This window comes from Peromyscus maniculatus, chromosome 15, assembly GCF_049852395.1.
Source record: "Peromyscus maniculatus bairdii isolate BWxNUB_F1_BW_parent chromosome 15, HU_Pman_BW_mat_3.1, whole genome shotgun sequence".
In the NCBI taxonomy this organism is placed as follows: domain Eukaryota; kingdom Metazoa; phylum Chordata; class Mammalia; order Rodentia; family Cricetidae; genus Peromyscus; species Peromyscus maniculatus.
This window is the reverse complement of record NC_134866.1, coordinates 57,154,284-57,171,715: the sequence shown is the minus strand read 5'-3', so window position 1 is coordinate 57,171,715 and position 17,432 is coordinate 57,154,284. Positions and strand designations below refer to the sequence as shown.

At 38.4% G+C, this 17,432-nt stretch overlaps 1 protein-coding gene across 7 annotated transcripts in view; it reads right to left on the bottom strand.

Moving 5' to 3' along the window:
- The window catches only part of Kiaa0825 (KIAA0825 ortholog), a 441,346-nt gene that overhangs the window by 387,661 nt on the left and 36,253 nt on the right, over positions 1 to 17,432 (bottom strand). For 6 of the 7 annotated variants that reach the window (XM_006986534.4, XM_076551989.1, XM_076551990.1 and 3 more), the window contains exon 2: positions 7,750 to 7,881. In XM_006986534.4, the coding sequence (XP_006986596.1) occupies positions 7,750 to 7,880 (131 nt within the window). In that variant the 5' untranslated portion in view covers position 7,881. Of the gene's footprint in view, positions 1 to 7,749; positions 7,882 to 12,449; positions 12,567 to 17,432 lie in introns of those variants that run through there. The other variant, XM_076551988.1, reaches the window with a different exon arrangement.

Sequence of the window (17,432 nt, the reverse complement as noted above, 5' to 3'; positions counted from 1 at the left end):
AAATAGCCCAAATACTCCAATTGAGAACATACTTGGTTTAGTGAGATATTTTTAAAGCATCTGTCTAGGTATTTTTGTATATTAGTGTCACTGGAAAAAGAAAAAAATTTTAATCATCATCCCAACTATAGGATGATTAAGTGAGGAATATAATCATGAATTTAAAGTAGAATTACACTTTCTAACATGAAAATATGTAACAAACATAATCCTGATGAGAAGATAAATATGAAAAGACACAGTACGGCAATATTCATGTTATCATTTGAAAGAATAACTTCATACAATGCCACATCATGCCGAGGGCTGAAAACACGGAAAATGAACACGTGAGGAAATGGACTAGAATGGTCCCCACTACTCTCTCTGGCAGAGAAAGGACGCGAGGAGATAAAGCTGGGGAGAGGTACATAGAAAGCTTTGGCTGGGCTGATACCATCTTATTTTTCAAACTGGATAGATAATGCATAAGTATATACTTCTACGGTTATACACCATGCCTCTTCATGTTTCAACATTTTAAAACAATTTGTTATTATGGTGTGTGTGTGTGTGTGTGTGTGTGTGTGTGTGTGTGTGTGTGAGTGCAAGTGTGCCACAGTACACATGTGGAGGTCAGAGGACAATCTGTGAGAATCAGTTTTCTCCTTTAACTGTGGACTCTGCAGATAGAACTGTAAGCATCACACTTATGAAGGAAGAGCCTTTACCTGCTGAACCGTTTCACCAACCCCCTTTTCAATAGTTCTTAATAAATGTGTATCTTGTACTTTAATTTCAATGATTTAATTATCCATATTAATAATGTGTATAAATGGCTGTTCATAAATAAATTTATGACCAATTTTAATGATTCGACATCAAAATGCTTTTCAAGTTTTTTTTTTAATTATTGTGTTGTGTGTAGGTCTACATGAGTTTTTGTGTGTCACGTACATACATACAAAGAGTTCACAGAAGCTAAAAGAGGGCATCAGATCTCTTGGAACTAGTTACAGGTTGTAGCGTGTTGCTTGAAGTGGGTGCTAGGAACCAAAAACAGGTTCTCTTCGAGAACACTACATGCTCCTAACTGTTGAGTCATCTCTCCTAGATGACTAAATTTCTTTACTATAAAAAAGGCTTAATTAACAGAAGTATTGTATCTGGTAGACACAATAGGGGCTGAAATACATACTAGAGATACATGCAGTATGATACCACCTCATCCCTAAAGGAATTCTGTCTGGCTGGACAAACAGACCTGTTAGTAAATAAGCAGAATACAGTAAGACTTGATTAAGAGGTGTGTTACAATGTGTTAAGGAAGTACACAGGAAGGAACCACTAAATGTGCCTATAAGAAGTATTGAAATGGCTTGTCCTGGTAGAAAACATTATATGAAAGGATATTGAACTATAACAAAGAAAGAAATTACAACATAAACTCTTATTACCTAAGCCTAAGCTCTTGTAAATACTGCTGCATAATTTAAAATCCAATCTTTTCAATCAAGTCATAAAATAGTTAAAAAGAAAGTAAAACTTACAAAAAGGCATAAGGTTAAAATACATGCATGTATGTTTTCAATGACTGTTAGAATATTTTTCAAAGTTTTATTAGTTCTTTGAGATTTTCAAACAACATATTTTCATCATATATACCCTTCTCTCCACTTCTGCCAGATCCATCCTTCCTTCTCTACCCACCCAACTTTGTGTCCTCTATTTTTCCAAATACCTAAAGAACATTTTGTGTTGTTCATATACTTCACTGGAGTGTGGTCAATCAACCAGGACCCACACCCTTAAAGAAAACTGACTCTCCCTCTCTTAGCAGCCATCAATTGCCAATAGCTCCTTAGCAAAAGGTAAACCTTTGTCCCCACCTCCACCAAATGCTCCATGCTGAGATTTTTGTGTGGCTTGTGGAGGCTGTCATAATCACTACAAGTTTATGTGTGCAATAGGCCTTCAGTGTTCAGAAAAGCTTGTTTCCTGTGTTAATCACCATTGAGTCACAGGACACAGAAAATAAACCCACATGGAAGCTACAGCTTTACTGGGTAAAGGGCTGGAAGGTGCTATGCACATTCCCAAGGACAATAGTGATCATCAGTCTTACCCAGTTATTAACCTGGCAAGGGACAACAACCAGCCTGGCAAGACACAACCACCTGTACAACAGGGGCATGGCTGTGGAGTAACCAACATCTTGCTGATTAGAGTCAAGGCCAGCTCCACAAGATGATACTCATATCTTTCACTGTTACTGGGGCTAAGAACCTATGGGTTATAGGCACTAAGGGAGACCCTACTACTCCAATTCTGCTAAGTAGCCATAGTGACAAACTGACTCCTAATGACTCATTGTTATACCCATAATTTAGTGTACCTCTCAAAACTCATCAAAGAAGCATATTTTTGCAGGCAATGCCAATTAACACAGACTGTTAGAATATTTTTGAAATTTATATTTCATAAATCCCAGCAGAAGGCATACAGTAAGATCAAAGAAAAATGTATTATTTTTATTGTGTATTTTTAATACTTTTAAAATTAAAATAAAATTGCATCACTTTCCTCCTTCCTTTCCCTCCCTCCAGACCCTCCCATGACTCTCCCTCTCAAATTGATAGCCTCTTGTCTTTATTATTGTTATGTACATACACAGATATATCCTGCTGCATCCCTTTCTGTTGTTTGTGTGTATATGGTTTCAGGGCTTTGTATTAGATAGCAAATCTTTGTATTGGATAATAAATCTACCCTTCATCAAAGAAACTTTTCTTGACAGCAAATGGGGACCATCACAGAAAACCACCCCTAGACACAGTGCAGAGATCAACAGATTATGGGAAGATTTGCCCCAACAGATGCATCTATGGATGAAGGAATGTCTCAGGAGAAGTAGAAAAGCCATAAGAATTAGAGGACCAGGAAACCTGCTGTGAAACAGTCTGACCTGGAAATGGCTGCATAAACAAGACCAGAACACACCACCATCAAAAGACAAGCTAACTTGGAACAGGGAAGTTCATGGGTCTCATCTTTAGACAACTACAGGCAACCAATGACTCAGGGAGAAGGAGAATTAGCATCCCCCAGGCATGCGCCCCCTTACTGATTATGAAAGACATCAAATCATTTATGTTGAATTATGTTCTATTTCAGAGATGTTTTATTAATTTCAGAAAGTTATAACTACACTTCTAGGGGGAAAAAAAACTAGCCTTGATACCAAATTCCTTGCAAGCTGTTTCTAGAGGCCAGTGATGTGGGATAGCAACTGACTGTGGTTGTTAGCCTCTAATATGCTGGAGGTAGGATGGGAAAATGAGAGGAAGCCAGTCAGTCCCTGCAGACCGCTCTTCCAGAGCACGCATGGAAGCTGTCTATCTGCAGCTTCCATCACCCACAGACATCGGACTGCCTTCTTCAGGTTGTCACTACCCATCAGACACTCTCCGTAGAGCTGCCCAGCCTTAGCCTAGACTGGCTTCCCAAGTTCCGAGGTCTCTCAGTCTGAGCAGCTGTCAGGTTCTCTAACTCTCCAGCATGCAGAGAGTCTTTGGTCAACTAGTCAATCTCTAATCCTGCAAGCCAGCCTTTAAAAAGAAATCTCTTTTTATAATTTTATGCAGAGTTTATTCTTAAGTCCTTATGCAGTGAAGCAGGTACAGGCAGTGGTGGCTCACACCTTTGATTCTAGCACACCTTTGATTCTAGCACATGGGAGGATCATGCCTTTGATCTCAGCACTAGGGAGGTGGAGAAAGGAATAGGAGGTGGGTGGAGACAGGAGACCCATTCAGTCTGAGGATTTATAGAGACAGGATGTCCTATTTGGTCTGAGATTTCGTAGAGGCAAGAAGTTTCTGGTGGCTGCTGCTCTGCATTTCTGATCTTTCAGCTTTCACCCTAATATCTGACTCCAGGTTTTTATTGTTAAGACTAATTAGGATCACGTTTCAGTATAGAGGTCAGATTTTAGGAGACCTTAGTCCATTTCTAAGACTTATTAGACTCTCTTCTCCTACTCTCAGCTTGACTTACAGAAAGTAAAGCTTGAAAATATACTGGAAAGTAAAAGCAAATTTTAAAATTGTCAACACATCTGAAATGTTCAAGTTATTGGAATGAGTTCCTTCGCAATCATCAAATGGAGCTAATGGACAAAGGTATGAGGGGAGCTGAAGATACACAGACAAGTGGACTAAGGAGTGAGGACCACCCTAAACACTCGAAAGAACACAGCTAATAGAGACAGTGACAGAGAATGTGGTGTTTGAATAAAACACACCCCCATAGGTTACATGTTCGAGTATCTGGACAATCTTTGCATAAACAAGACCATAACAATGGAAATATCAACAGGCATATTCATGGACCTATTTAGGAAGGATTAGGAGGTGTGGTTTTGTTAGAGGAGTTATGCCATGGGGCAGAGGAGAATTTTGAGATTTCAAAAGATTCCCACTATTCCCAGTGCCGTCTTTCAAGCTTCCTGCTAAGTTTTTGTTACAGGGCAGGAGAGGATTTTGAGGTTTCAAAGTCTCACACCATTGCCAGCACTTTCTTCCAGCCTCCTGCTTGCAATCTAGATGTGAACTCTCAGCCGTTCCTACCATTGTGCCTTTCTATGCCATCATGACTCCAACTCCCTGAACCTGTAAACCCAGCTAAAAGCCTTCTTTTATAAGTTATCTTCGTCATGGTGTTTTACCACAACAATAAAGAAGAAACTAAGGCAAGAGATATTTGTGCAGCAGATATGAGAGAGAATGACAGTGAGGAGATAGCAAGAGAGGATGAGAAAGAGAGAAAGACGGACATTCATCTTCATAGTCTTTCTACTCAATGCCACCTCTGTCTACAGGTAGCACCAGACTTCATGTTCCAAACTTGATAGGATGATTGGAGAAAATTGAAAAGTGAGAACTCTGAACTGGGCCAGAAGAAGTTGAGGTGACTGAGCTGCTTAAGCCCAGCATCCTTGTCAGGAGAAGAGTGATACAATGGCCTGGTCAGAAGAAAAGACAATGTGGCTTTGTAACGTCTGACGAGGTTTTAGTGGTGATGAAGCAGGTGGCCCTTTCCGTTTTCTCTCCCTGTCTGGTCTTGCTTAGTAGGCTGGGGCAAGGGACAGAGATTCTACCATATAGAGTATCAAATCCAAATCAAACTGCAATCACAGGGAGCTAAAAAAAAAATACTATTTTTCTTAATATTATTAGATAAATGACAAAATACTACCAGGATTACAATAACAATATAGTATTCTTCGAAAGGTCTTTCATTTTATGTAATTTGTCATGGTGATGAAACAAATTCTGCATACCATCAGATAAATGGCTTTTTCATGAGAAGCTCAAGGTTTGCAGATTATTTAAAGGTTTCTTTTGGTTACTTCATCTCTCTAGATCTGTAAACCAACATGTCAGAAACTCTAAAGAAAGATTTATCAGTAAGTGAAAATATTAACCACGTGAAATACAAGTGAATATATGGAGGATGTGTCCTCTTTGGTTAACTTATACAAGTAATTTACAGAACAGTCTCCCACAGTTTCCTTCTCCCAGCACATCTCCTATCTCCTGATCTAAGTCAAATGCATTTTCCCAGGTAACACATACTGTGTTTTCCTGAGATGAAAACAATGGACAATTGTATCAGTGTCACCAAATTTGATCCATGAACTACAGACAAGTTGTCCATAATGAGAAAACAGAAGAATAAAATAAGGTTTTACTTAAACAGTATCTGTCTAGTGTTCGGTACCTCTATATCTTATTAAACTAATAAATTCCAGTCAACTCAAAAGCTGTTTCAAGGCTTTGTGCAACTTTCTTATTCAACTGTTTGTGGGTACAATTCATAATACTCATCCATGGCAGGTTATTCACACTTTTGTTGTCAGTTGTGATATGTGTTTAAAGTCAAGAATCCATTGCCATTGACTTCTATCCTCAAAAGTAGAAGTCCATAGCTTTGCTTGAGTGGAAACGAAGAAATTAACAGAGAATGACTTGAGAGAATGACTGCCTCTCTTGAAAGACAGGTGAAGGTTCAGTGACCTCTGGGCACACTGGTCCATTCTGGTGAATCACTGCTGTGGGAAGGTGAAAGACCCCATGGCTCATAAAACTTGATGATATTAAGAAGAGGGAAAAGGAATTCACACTTAAGTTGTCAGGGTCACTGTAAGAAATACAGCTTGGAAAATTCAAGTATAAGAAGAAATACTGTATTTAAGAGTGAATTGCTAATGTCCCTTTTTTCTAAAAGTAATGTGGGAAACCCATATCACACAGATGTTCATTACTTATTCAATGTGTGCCAACAGGAGATAAATACAAGTCTTAGAATACGAAATACCAAGGGTAATTCAACCACTGAAGTGTAAGTGTGGCATAACTGATTCGTCATGACATACAATTTTCTAAAAGCTATTCTGTTAGAAGGCAATACATGAGTGCATAAATGATTTATACTCTTGTGAACCATAGTTATTATTCAGTATTTTATTTTTGAAAATATATGTACTCTATACTATTATGTTTATTCCCAAGAGTATAATAAAAACATAATTGAATTTGATGAAAAATAGACTTGATTCTAAATGTAGTAAGCAGCACACACAGCTACTCCCTTCTATCCCTAGTGAAGATCAATGGTCACTTGAGGCTATAGGGTCATTTTTAATATATGGGCAATAAAAGATTTTTAATGTAAGAATTGTATTCTATACTATGCTTCCTTATAAAATCAACATCAAATTTCAACCTAAACAATAATTCATGAATTCCAGAAGTTTAATAATTATTATACTCTTAAATATGATTTTTATTGATCAGGTGGGGAAAGGAAACTAAATAGAGAGCAATTTGGGAAATAATGAAACAATATGTAACAAAACTATCACTCAGTGTCTTGCTTTGTTTTGATGGGGACAAAGCAATTACTATGGGAGAAGTTTATATTTTAAAAATCATTTCTATTAAAAATATAAGTAGCTATGTAATGTACATAAATGGCTTGTTGATCTATTTTATTTAATGTTCTTTTCATTTCTTAGGTTAGAAACTCCATCATATAATACATAACACAATGTTACACAAACCAGTCATATTAAAGTCTTGTTCAGTTATTTTATATTAAATTCCTGTACTTAACTGTGCGGCTATCTCACACGGATATGTTACCTTTAGCAGACATGAAAGTAACAAGTTTAACTTACCCTATTGAACTTAAAATATTTCCCTCCTCTCCTTTTTCTTAAAGCATTGGTCACAAAATCTCAATTAAAAGTATTTTTACCTTGTTTTGTATCAGGGTCTCACTAGACTTGCCTCTCCATCCATCATAGTGTGATTACAGGGATGTATATCCCTTGTTCTAAAATAATTCCGTCTTGGGGCTTTGTTTACAGCACTTATGATGAGACACCATCATTTTATTTTGATTCTTTAGTCTCAAATTAAGGTTTTGCATTTATCATATAAGCAAGAATGCTAATTTCTAAATATATTAATGAAAATCTGGAGCTGAGCATGGTGGCTCAAGCTTTTAATCCCAGCACTTGGGAGACAGAGGCAGGCAGGTCTCTGAGTTCAAGACTAGCCTCAAAATCAGTAATCAATGTCTTTTAAGAAGTTAATGGTAAGGAAAACATATGATAATAGAAGAGATAAACCTGAATCCAAAGAAGGTAATTTTTATGTGAATAAGACATGGAAACAATTGAGTTTAAACAGTAGCAATAGTTACCTTGCGGCATTTTTTTCCATCTGTTCACCAATGTCACTGAAGATCTGTTTAAATTCCAAATCTCCAGGAAATGAGTTTAATAGACATTGTAGGTCAAATGAATTACAGGAATATTCATTTAATCCATCCATTCTGTGAAACAAGAATGAAAACAAGAAAGTTATCACAAACTGAGGGACAGGGGGTGGACACAGCCCACCTCAAGTTCCGGTACTCTGCCCAAACCAGTAATTTCCATTTGCAGACAATGAGTTTGAAAACTAGGGCATTATAAAGCTTGTTAAATTTTGTTATTTAGATGTCACAATTTTTAAACTTTTCTGTGGCTTAAAAGCTGAAAAGTGCCAGAGAGCTCGAGCACCCCGATGCTCTTCTCCCCCTGAAAGCTGCAGAACAAACTACAGCCTTGGGAGCCCTCCCGGGGAGCTGTTCAGTCACCACTGAGCATGCTGCCCTTGGAACCACAGACCCAGGAGTTTCACCCAAATTCTCAGAGGCTCCAGCCACCGTGGGCTTACTTCTATGTGGAAAAACAAACATAATTTTCTGGGAGCTATCCCGTGTCCCCTTGACAACAATCATATTATTATTCCTTAAGACACATACAAAAGAACTCAGAGACTGTGGCAGCATGCACTGGGCCTGCACAGGTAGAAGTCAATGGGATCCCATCACTGAAAGGAGAAGTAGACAGAAACCCCTATCCTTAGCCTAGAAGCTATCTTCAACTAATCCCCAGCAAAGAGAAAAATAGTTTTCTCCAACAAAATCTCATTAGGTGCCGTGGGATGTCTTTCTGTATGCTGTGAATTTGTGCTGCTCTGATTGGTTGATAAATAAAGCTGCACTGGCCTATGGCAAGAAAGCTTAAAGCCAGGCAGGAAATCTAAGCAGAGATAGAGAGAGAAGGACAGAGTGGTGGAGATACCAGCCTGCCTCTGAAGAATCAACATGCCAGCAGACCAGTAATGGCACCGCCACATGGCAATATATAGATTAAAAGGGATGGGTTGAGTAAGTTGAAAGAGCTAGCTAGTATAAGCTGACCTATAGGCCATATAGTTGTGAGTAATTTAAGCCTCTGAGTGATTATTTTATAAGCTGTTGTGGGACCATTGGGCCAGTTGGGACCCAAAAAATTTCTGGTTACAATTAAGTGTACAAACCAGACTTAAGGGAGGCCCCATGCCCAACAGTAGAAGGTCAACACACAACAAACTAAATGGTATTTTTGGCTCATAATGCATTGTTGGGGCATTTTTTTAAACCTTGCATGTCTTTTTGTTTATATATTGTTGTTTCTGGTTTTGTGTTTTTATGGGATTTATGTGTGTAAATGTGGGTATCTCTGCATCTGTATGTGTTTCTCATGCTTTTTCTTTGGCTCTTTTGTTTGTTTGTTTTGTTGTATTCTTGTTTGTTTTTTTCTTATTTTTAATTTATTTAGATTCATGCTTGTTTTCTAATGAGAGACAAATAAAGAGTGGATTTGGATGGGTGGGGAGGTGAAAAGTATGTGGGAGGAGCTAGGTGAGAGAAAACTATAATCAGAATATATTGTATAGAAAAAAATCCATTTTCAATAAAAACGGCACATGCATTTTCTCACTATCAACGTTATAACCATTCATTCATTCTATATATACATTCATCAAATGTTTGATAGGTTATGTAGTGTGATAGGGCTTGGAATGTAGATGTAATATGTTAATGTCCTTTCCTTTAAGGAATTACTATTTTAGCAAGAAAAATAATTATAATTTTAAAACATAAAGACATAACATTACAAGAAGAAGTGCTATAAGTGAAGATTAGGAATGAATTAGATTAAAAGTCAGAGTTGGGATAAGGTGTGAACTATTTTGAACTAGGAATATCAATGCAGATTTATAAAGAAGTGGCCCATGTCTAGAAGAAAAATTGAAAAAGCTGTTGAAGAAGCAAGAGGAAAGGACAACAACAACAAAAAATGGTTTCTTGATTACTTTGCTCAAAAAAATTATAAAATCACATCTGCTCAGATTTCTCTGATGAGAACTAGTCACATGGCCCAATTTGGAAGCAGATGTGGCTAAGAAATGCTGTCATTTGGCTGTGGAGCGAATTCCAGGAAACTCCTTGCTACGGCTGGTGCTATGGTGTAGATCTTAAATGCCATTCCCTAAGCACACATGTGCTACAGACTTAGTTGTCAGACTAGCAATGTTGGAAGGTCGTGGGATGTTTAGGTGAAACACAGTGGAAGGAAGTTAGCGTGGTTGTTGTGGGCGTGCCATTAAAGGGAATACCAAGACACCTCTATAAACTGACAGGGACCCTTTCTCGTTGCTTCCCAGGTGCATACAGTGAATGGCTTTGCTTCACTGACATGGTACCCACTATGATGGTCAGTCTTACCACAGGCCCAAAAGCAACAGCCAGCTGAAAGCAGGAAGCCTGTAAAACCGTAAGCCAAAATAACGTTTCCTTCTAACCTAACCAAGATCTGTCATAGCCACTGAAAAAAAATACCTTTCCTCCTAACCTAACTGAGAACTCATCTGAGCCATCAAAAAAATACCTTTCCTTCTAACCTAACTTTCGTGGTAGCCACCGAAAGCTGACAAACAGACGGCGATCTTTGTCACCTTCCCTTCTGCCGATGCAGTTCTTTTGGATAACTCAATACTTCCATTTTTTTTTTTTCAAAATTCAAGCTTCTTAACTGTGAGCCACATAACTGAATGCAAAAGGTCTTGAAAAACTGGCAGAAGCAGAATGATTCTGAACATAAAATGACCGAACATGAACTATAATGTGTCCAGGCTACTTCCGGCAGCATTTGCCCTTGTTGCATTTCCACTTTGGTTTTGAACATGACTTGCTCTTTGCAACATGCATGCCATCGTAATACCCAGGACAAATGAAAATCCCTGAAACACTGCAGCACAGATTCAAGATGACTGTATGTTACTGGTCTTACTGTGCATACAAAGTTTGCTCCTCTTACAGAAACTAAATGGCTTATATAGAAATGAAAGAGAATTTTAATACTTCCCTACACTCTTCCTTAGCATATACAAAAACAAATCAGCAAATCTTTGTGTTGTATTGTGTTGGAATTTTTTTGTACCTTAAAATTGTTGTTTGAGAGACAGCAAGATGTCTCATAAGAAAATGCTCACATTGACTAATCTGCTGACCTGCATTCTCAGGAAAGGAGAGAACCAATTCCTGCAAGCTGTCTTTTGACCTTTATATTCATGCCAACACACACACACACACACACACACACACACACACACACACACACACTAAACAAACAGATGTAAAAAATAATAATAAAAAACCCATTGAGTTGCTGACTTAAATTTTATTAAAATTTGTCACATAAAATTTGGTTTGGAATTAGGACAAATTTAACAACAGTTTCTGAGGTAGAACAATACATCCGTCTGGCATTTTGTAGTGTGTATTTCTGTGAAATTATACACTTATACAATTCAGTTATGTCCCCTGCATATGTATATGAAGTAATCTAGGTTAGCGCTGTAGAGAGATTCAGAATAGTAAAGATATAGAGATAGCTGAGATGCTCATCAAGAGATGGACGCCTAAGGAATAAAGTTGTAAAGAGGAGTGGAATTATTAATGCTCCCCAGTTAAACAGAACAATCGAAATTTGTCTTTAAAATATGGAGGCTGCATTTTTAAAGAGAAATGAAAGTAAAAGATGGAATACTTGGGAAGAGAAGGGAGTGGCCAGCAAGAAGAGGAAGAGGGTACAAGAGAAGGACCGGGAGGTTAAATATCATCAGTGTAGTGAAACTTAAGATTGAATACAATTTATGCATGTTAATAAAGATGGAGAAGAAAGTGATGCCCTCAGCACTACAAAATAAAAACCACTGTAGAATCTTTGAAAATAGTATTGCATCACAGTAGTAATTTACTAAGTTCTTATTTGATATAAAATACTTTCAAATGCTTATGAAGGAAAAGTAAACTAAAAATTAATATGAAGTCATAAGCCTCAGTTAGAACATAATACCAAGACCGATCTTACAGTCAATAAAATATAGTGAATATATATCTTACTTAGCTCTGTTTTCTGTGGTATATAAAACTATTAATCTTAACCTATATTGTATTTATAGCTTTTAAAGAGTGTAAAACTTATTTTAGATTATATTTATAATATATTTATATTATATTTTGGAATATAATGAAGACCAGTTTAATTCTAAGCATCACTTTCCTAATCATACATACAAAGAATTGATAACATTAACAGAACAAATTCACAATATCAAATCAGCCCAACTTAGGGATTTAGCATTTAGTTTTGACTATGTAGAACCAATTTTAAGATCCATGACAAGTAGTCACATTTGCTAAGAGCTAGTGAGTTGGAAGTAGACAGTTCACAAGTAAAGTAAGGCTTGTGGTTCTAGTCGCCCTCTCAAGCCAGCTCTGTTCTGCTTCTGATATGTTCTAAGCTTCACTGCAATTAAAGGCATTTTTATTCAAAACCACAAAAAACTTGCCAATCACAGAAGAAAAACCAAAAACAAGATACTTCCAAAAGAATAGAACACTGAATTCTTATATCAGTACAGACTAAAAAGAGAAAAAGTTAATGTTTATATAAAATAATTAGCAGAGTGTGGCTAGTGATTATGGAATTGATAATGTTATGAAGAGGCTACTTAAAATTTTACCTATAGTCTATTAAATATTATGAGAGAATAATATTTTTATGTATTTAGGCATTTCCCTTTGGAATGTTCATGCTCAGCAGTTGAGCATGCTGACTGCTTTTCCAGAAGATCCAGGTTTCATTCTCATCATCCACATGGTGGCTCACAGCCACCTGTAAATCCAGGTTTTGGAGACCCAACACCATTTTCTGGCTCCTGTTGGTAACAAGCATGCAGGTGGTGGGCAAAAGACCCATACACATAAAATAATAAAATATTTTTTTAAGTTGGCAAAATCTCATATTTAATACAATAGGAACAAAGTGATTATGTTTTATGCAGTACATTTAATAATAGAAGCCTAAAAGGGATTAAATAAATTTCTATTCTTTTGATAGATCAATGGCAGGTTGGTTTTGTTCTCTTTTAGAGAAAAAAGCTTGCTCTGCAGCCCAAGTTCCTTGGAGATTGCTATGTAGACCAGGTTGGACTTGACCTTGAGCACCTGAAGAATCCTCAGTATTCTAGGAGTTGGCATGTACCCATGCAAGGGCAGCGTTTTTTTATTTTTTAACAATTTACATTGCTATATGAGTCCTATAAAATGCTAATTATTCACACTAATTGGGACCAAATACTTGAAGGGAGAATTTAATTCTGAAGATTACTCTTGGTTAGTTGTCTTGCATTCTAAAAGTAGAAATCTTGAGTCATAGATTATTTGTTTAGCATATAAAGGATTCTCTTCTAAATAAAGAAAAATATTGACTTAATCCTAGTCCTTTATTCCAAAATAAAAACCATTTTCTTCACAATTAAAATTACTATTTTCTAATAAATTTATTCATGACTTTACATAAAGTATATGTTGCATACTGAACACCCCTCCATCACTTTAAAAATTCAGGAGGGAGAAGGGAGAAGGAGTGAGGCCCAGGCTATGACCAAGCTTTTGTCTGTTTATTGTATATCATATCACGTCTCTGTGCTCATGCTGATTGGTTTGTCATCAGGAAAACAACAGTAATCTGATATAAGAGAGAATAAAACATCTTTTGCTACTTAATGATACAGCAAAGATGGAAAGTAGAACCTTTCAAAGGGTAAAAACTTTTTGAACTGGCATTCTATAATACTGCTTTTACATTTTCATTTGATATTACCATTTTTCTATAAAATTAAAATAGCCATGCTTATTATTTCAAGCAAGAATTAGCAGTCACTCAACATTAATTACTGCCTTTTAAAATTGTTAGAGTTATGCTTAAAGGTTATAACTAAACCAAACATGTGCAGATCAAGTTTTAGCTTTGGAAGAATTATAACATATAGCTCTGGAAGTGACTGTAATAAGATATGAGTCCACTGTGAACAACCCTAGAAAACGCTGTAATAAAACAATGGGACATGCTTACAACAATCTAAAGAAAGTTCACAGAATAGTTTTTAATCCCATTTGTCCTTTACCATGTTTTAAAATAATAAAATTCCTCTAGGTTACATTCTTTTCCTTTTAACACATACAATGACAAGACTTCTTAATTTATCTTTCTTTTTTGTTTCTTCTATAAAACTCCAAAGGCTACTTCTCTTATGACAAATCAGTATGTTGTTAAAAGGAAGGAATGTGGACAGAAAGGCAGACCACTGGGGAAGGCAGGTTGAAACTGAGCAGGAAAAGGAGAAACACGGCAGGCAGACTTGCAATTTCTCCTCTGTGGAAAGGCACAGTGAGAAGGTCGCAGATCTTGTTCGCAGATTGTAAAACAAGTGTGTCCACCGAATCTGGCTGACATCAAATCCTATCACTCAGCGCTAGAACAGAATCACAATTGTTAATGGTCAAGTCATGCTGTATTGTGATTAATTGAAAATAACTGTTCCAGAGACCGCTGAGCAAGTTTCAAATGTTGCATTACACTAACTTTGAATATCATTCAACCAACATCAGTAGAGTGAATCCCGGTTCTGCCAATTTCCACATGATCTTGTGAGTCACTCAAGTGCTGGAATGGGAAAGAGTTCATGTTCTGTCTTCTAGAATGACAACACAGATTTTGGGGACTGCAAGGCTCCAATGTATTCTGCTAGTAATTGGGGAAAGGACACATTTCTGAATGCCCAAATCTATTCTTTCACTAGACCCAACTACTTTGTTCTTTTGTGTCATTATTTTCTTGAATTCTTGATTTACTTACTTGCGTGGATGACACAAGTCTTATTCTGTTGCTCACATGGGCCTAGAATTCCTGGCCTCACATGATCTTCCTGCCTTAGCATGAGGAACTGAGGTTTTGGGAATTTACTACAGTGCCCTGATACCCATTTTCAACTCTCTTTCTCCTTTCCTATCCCTGCTACATAGAAAGATGAAATAGAGCCAGAACTTAACAAAAATAATATCAGGAAAGAAGAGGTATGAGGAAGCAAGACATCCTTTCATTTTAATAGGTAGATTCTCCATATAACTTCCAACACTTAAGTTCTCCAAATATTCAGTGTCCAGGTGTCTGAGTTCCTCTGCCTTGGCAGGCTTCTCACTCAACATAACACGTGAAGTCAACTGACTTCCAGCAGGCCTACCTACAGAAAGCAGAGACCTCAGGGTCTTATCTGCACAAGCCATCATGTATCCTCGATCTGTTTTTCTTTATATCATTCCCTCTATGACTGGTTTAGCTGTGTTGCTGGTTTGATAAAATAGGAACAAACAAACAAACAAACAAAACCAAACCAAACCAAACAAACAAACAAAAAAACACCTCTGACCAGGTTTTCATGCTTAAACCTGGGACAGCCTTTTCTTTTGGTTTGGCTATTTTTTAATTTCTCAGTCACAAAGTATTCTTATACTCTCATAGCTCACATATAGGTCAGAAATTATTCTAAGTATTTCATATAGATGAACTCATTGAATTTTAACATAGTTTCAAGGGATAAGTATTATTATAATTCCCAGATCAAAGATGTGCAAAATGAGGCACAGAAAAGTTCATGACATTTACAAGGTCACAAGAAGTGGACACCCTGGAATGCAGACTACTTTAAAAGACTGAAACATAGTCCTCTAAAGAACCTCTGCATAGACTTAGACTTTTAAATAATTATTGTATCTCCTAGGTGTTTCTTTACTGCCACACACATTGGACAGCTTCCCCTAGTCTAATAGTCTAATAGTAAATGTCCTTTACTATAAAACCTATACAACTACAAATTTAAAAAAGACATGAAACAATAACAAAACATCCCTTAAAGGACAAATTACCCCATGGAATTACAGAACTGTCACAGTTCCTTCCCTTTCTTTAAAGAGCAGCAGCTAATATTTCTAATGTTGTAGCCTCCTCAGAACATTGATAGAGGATTCAAATGGACATCAATTTGTTGAGTCAATTGCAATACTTTATATATTGGAATCTTATCTTAGAAAACAAACATGGATGCCCGGGGTTTAGGGTGCATCCTTTGGCCATGTTGGTGTCGGAGGGCCATGCTACTACTGGGGCCATGATGTCATCCAGGTCTGGGTCCCTGGCCCTACCACAGCCAGGGGATGTTGACATCCATGACTCTTGTTTCCGTCAAAGGCAATGCCAATGCCAGGGGTCTGGGCCACCACCTGGGGCCGTGTTGGTGTCCAAGGACTATACTGCCATTGGAGTCATACCAATCAGAGTGGCCTGTGCTGCCACCTGGGGCCAAAGTGACATCCAATCCCCAGTTATTGATGAAGACCATGTCTGGGTCCATGGTCCTACCACAGGCAGGGTCTATGTTGATGTCCATGGCCTTTTGTGCCACCAAAGGCTACATGGGTGCCTGGGATCTGGGCCTCATCCTGTGGCCATGTTGGCTTCCGAGGGCCATGTCACAGCCAGGGCTACACCAATTCCAGTGCCCCCTGCTGCCACCTGGGGCCATGGTGACCTCCAAGACCAGGCTGCTACTGAGGACCATGTCTGGGTCTGTGGTCCTACCATAGCTGGGTTCTGTGTTGATGTCCATGGCCCATGGTACCACCAAAGGCCACACAGATGCTTGGGGGCTAGGCCACTACTTGTGACTATGAGGGTCATGTAGTGTCTGAGGGCTATGCCCATCTGGGTGACCTGAGTAGTTGCTAAATGGGGCCATGATATCATCTGGGCCAGGGCTACTGCTGTGGGCCATGTCTGGGTCTGTGGCCCAATAGCAGCCAGGGTCTAGGCTGTTGTCCACAGCTCTTGTTACCACAGGAGGTTATAGGAACCAAGCTTGTTGAAACCTGAGGGCTGTGATGAGCCATCCCTGCCCCTCACTGGCCCTGGGATAGCTCGTCCCGCCCCTTGCTGGACACTGCAGCAGGAGAGCTGGACACAACACCCCCATGGGATAACTGACCCACTGACATACACCCAAGAGATTGCCCCACATCTCACCATAGGTGTGGGAGAGCTGGCTCCAGTGGCATGGCCTAGGAGAGCATGGCCTAGGAGAGTTCCAGGGGCCCAGACCTACCACCCAGACTGACACCCTGGGCCTTGGGTTGGCTCACCCTAACATCTGCCCCATTTATGACCTGTTAGAATATGTGAAGAGACTGGTCCTGTCAAACCATAGCCATAGGATCTCCATGGCTGGGGCAGGATGTCTGAGAGGGATTTCAGTGAGGGCCCAGTGATGGTGGTGGGCCAAAGGCCTTGAACCAAACCAATGATTTATTGCAATAAACACTTTGCTGGTGGATCTGACTGGTCAAAAGGGTCTACTGGGTGACAGACCACAGCTCTCCATGCCACTAGAATGAATGAAGAGGTGTTGGAAAGATGGAGGATCAAGGTGGTTTTTTGTTTGTTTTGAATTAAATTTGGGGTGGGGGCATGCTGCAGGGGTGTGGGGCAGGTATAAAGGGACTGGGAGGTGAGTGGGACTGGGGTGCATGATGTGACATTTCCAAAGAGTCAATAAAGAATTATGCTAAAAAAAGAAAGAAAAAAAAAGCTCATTATTCCACTCAATTTATTT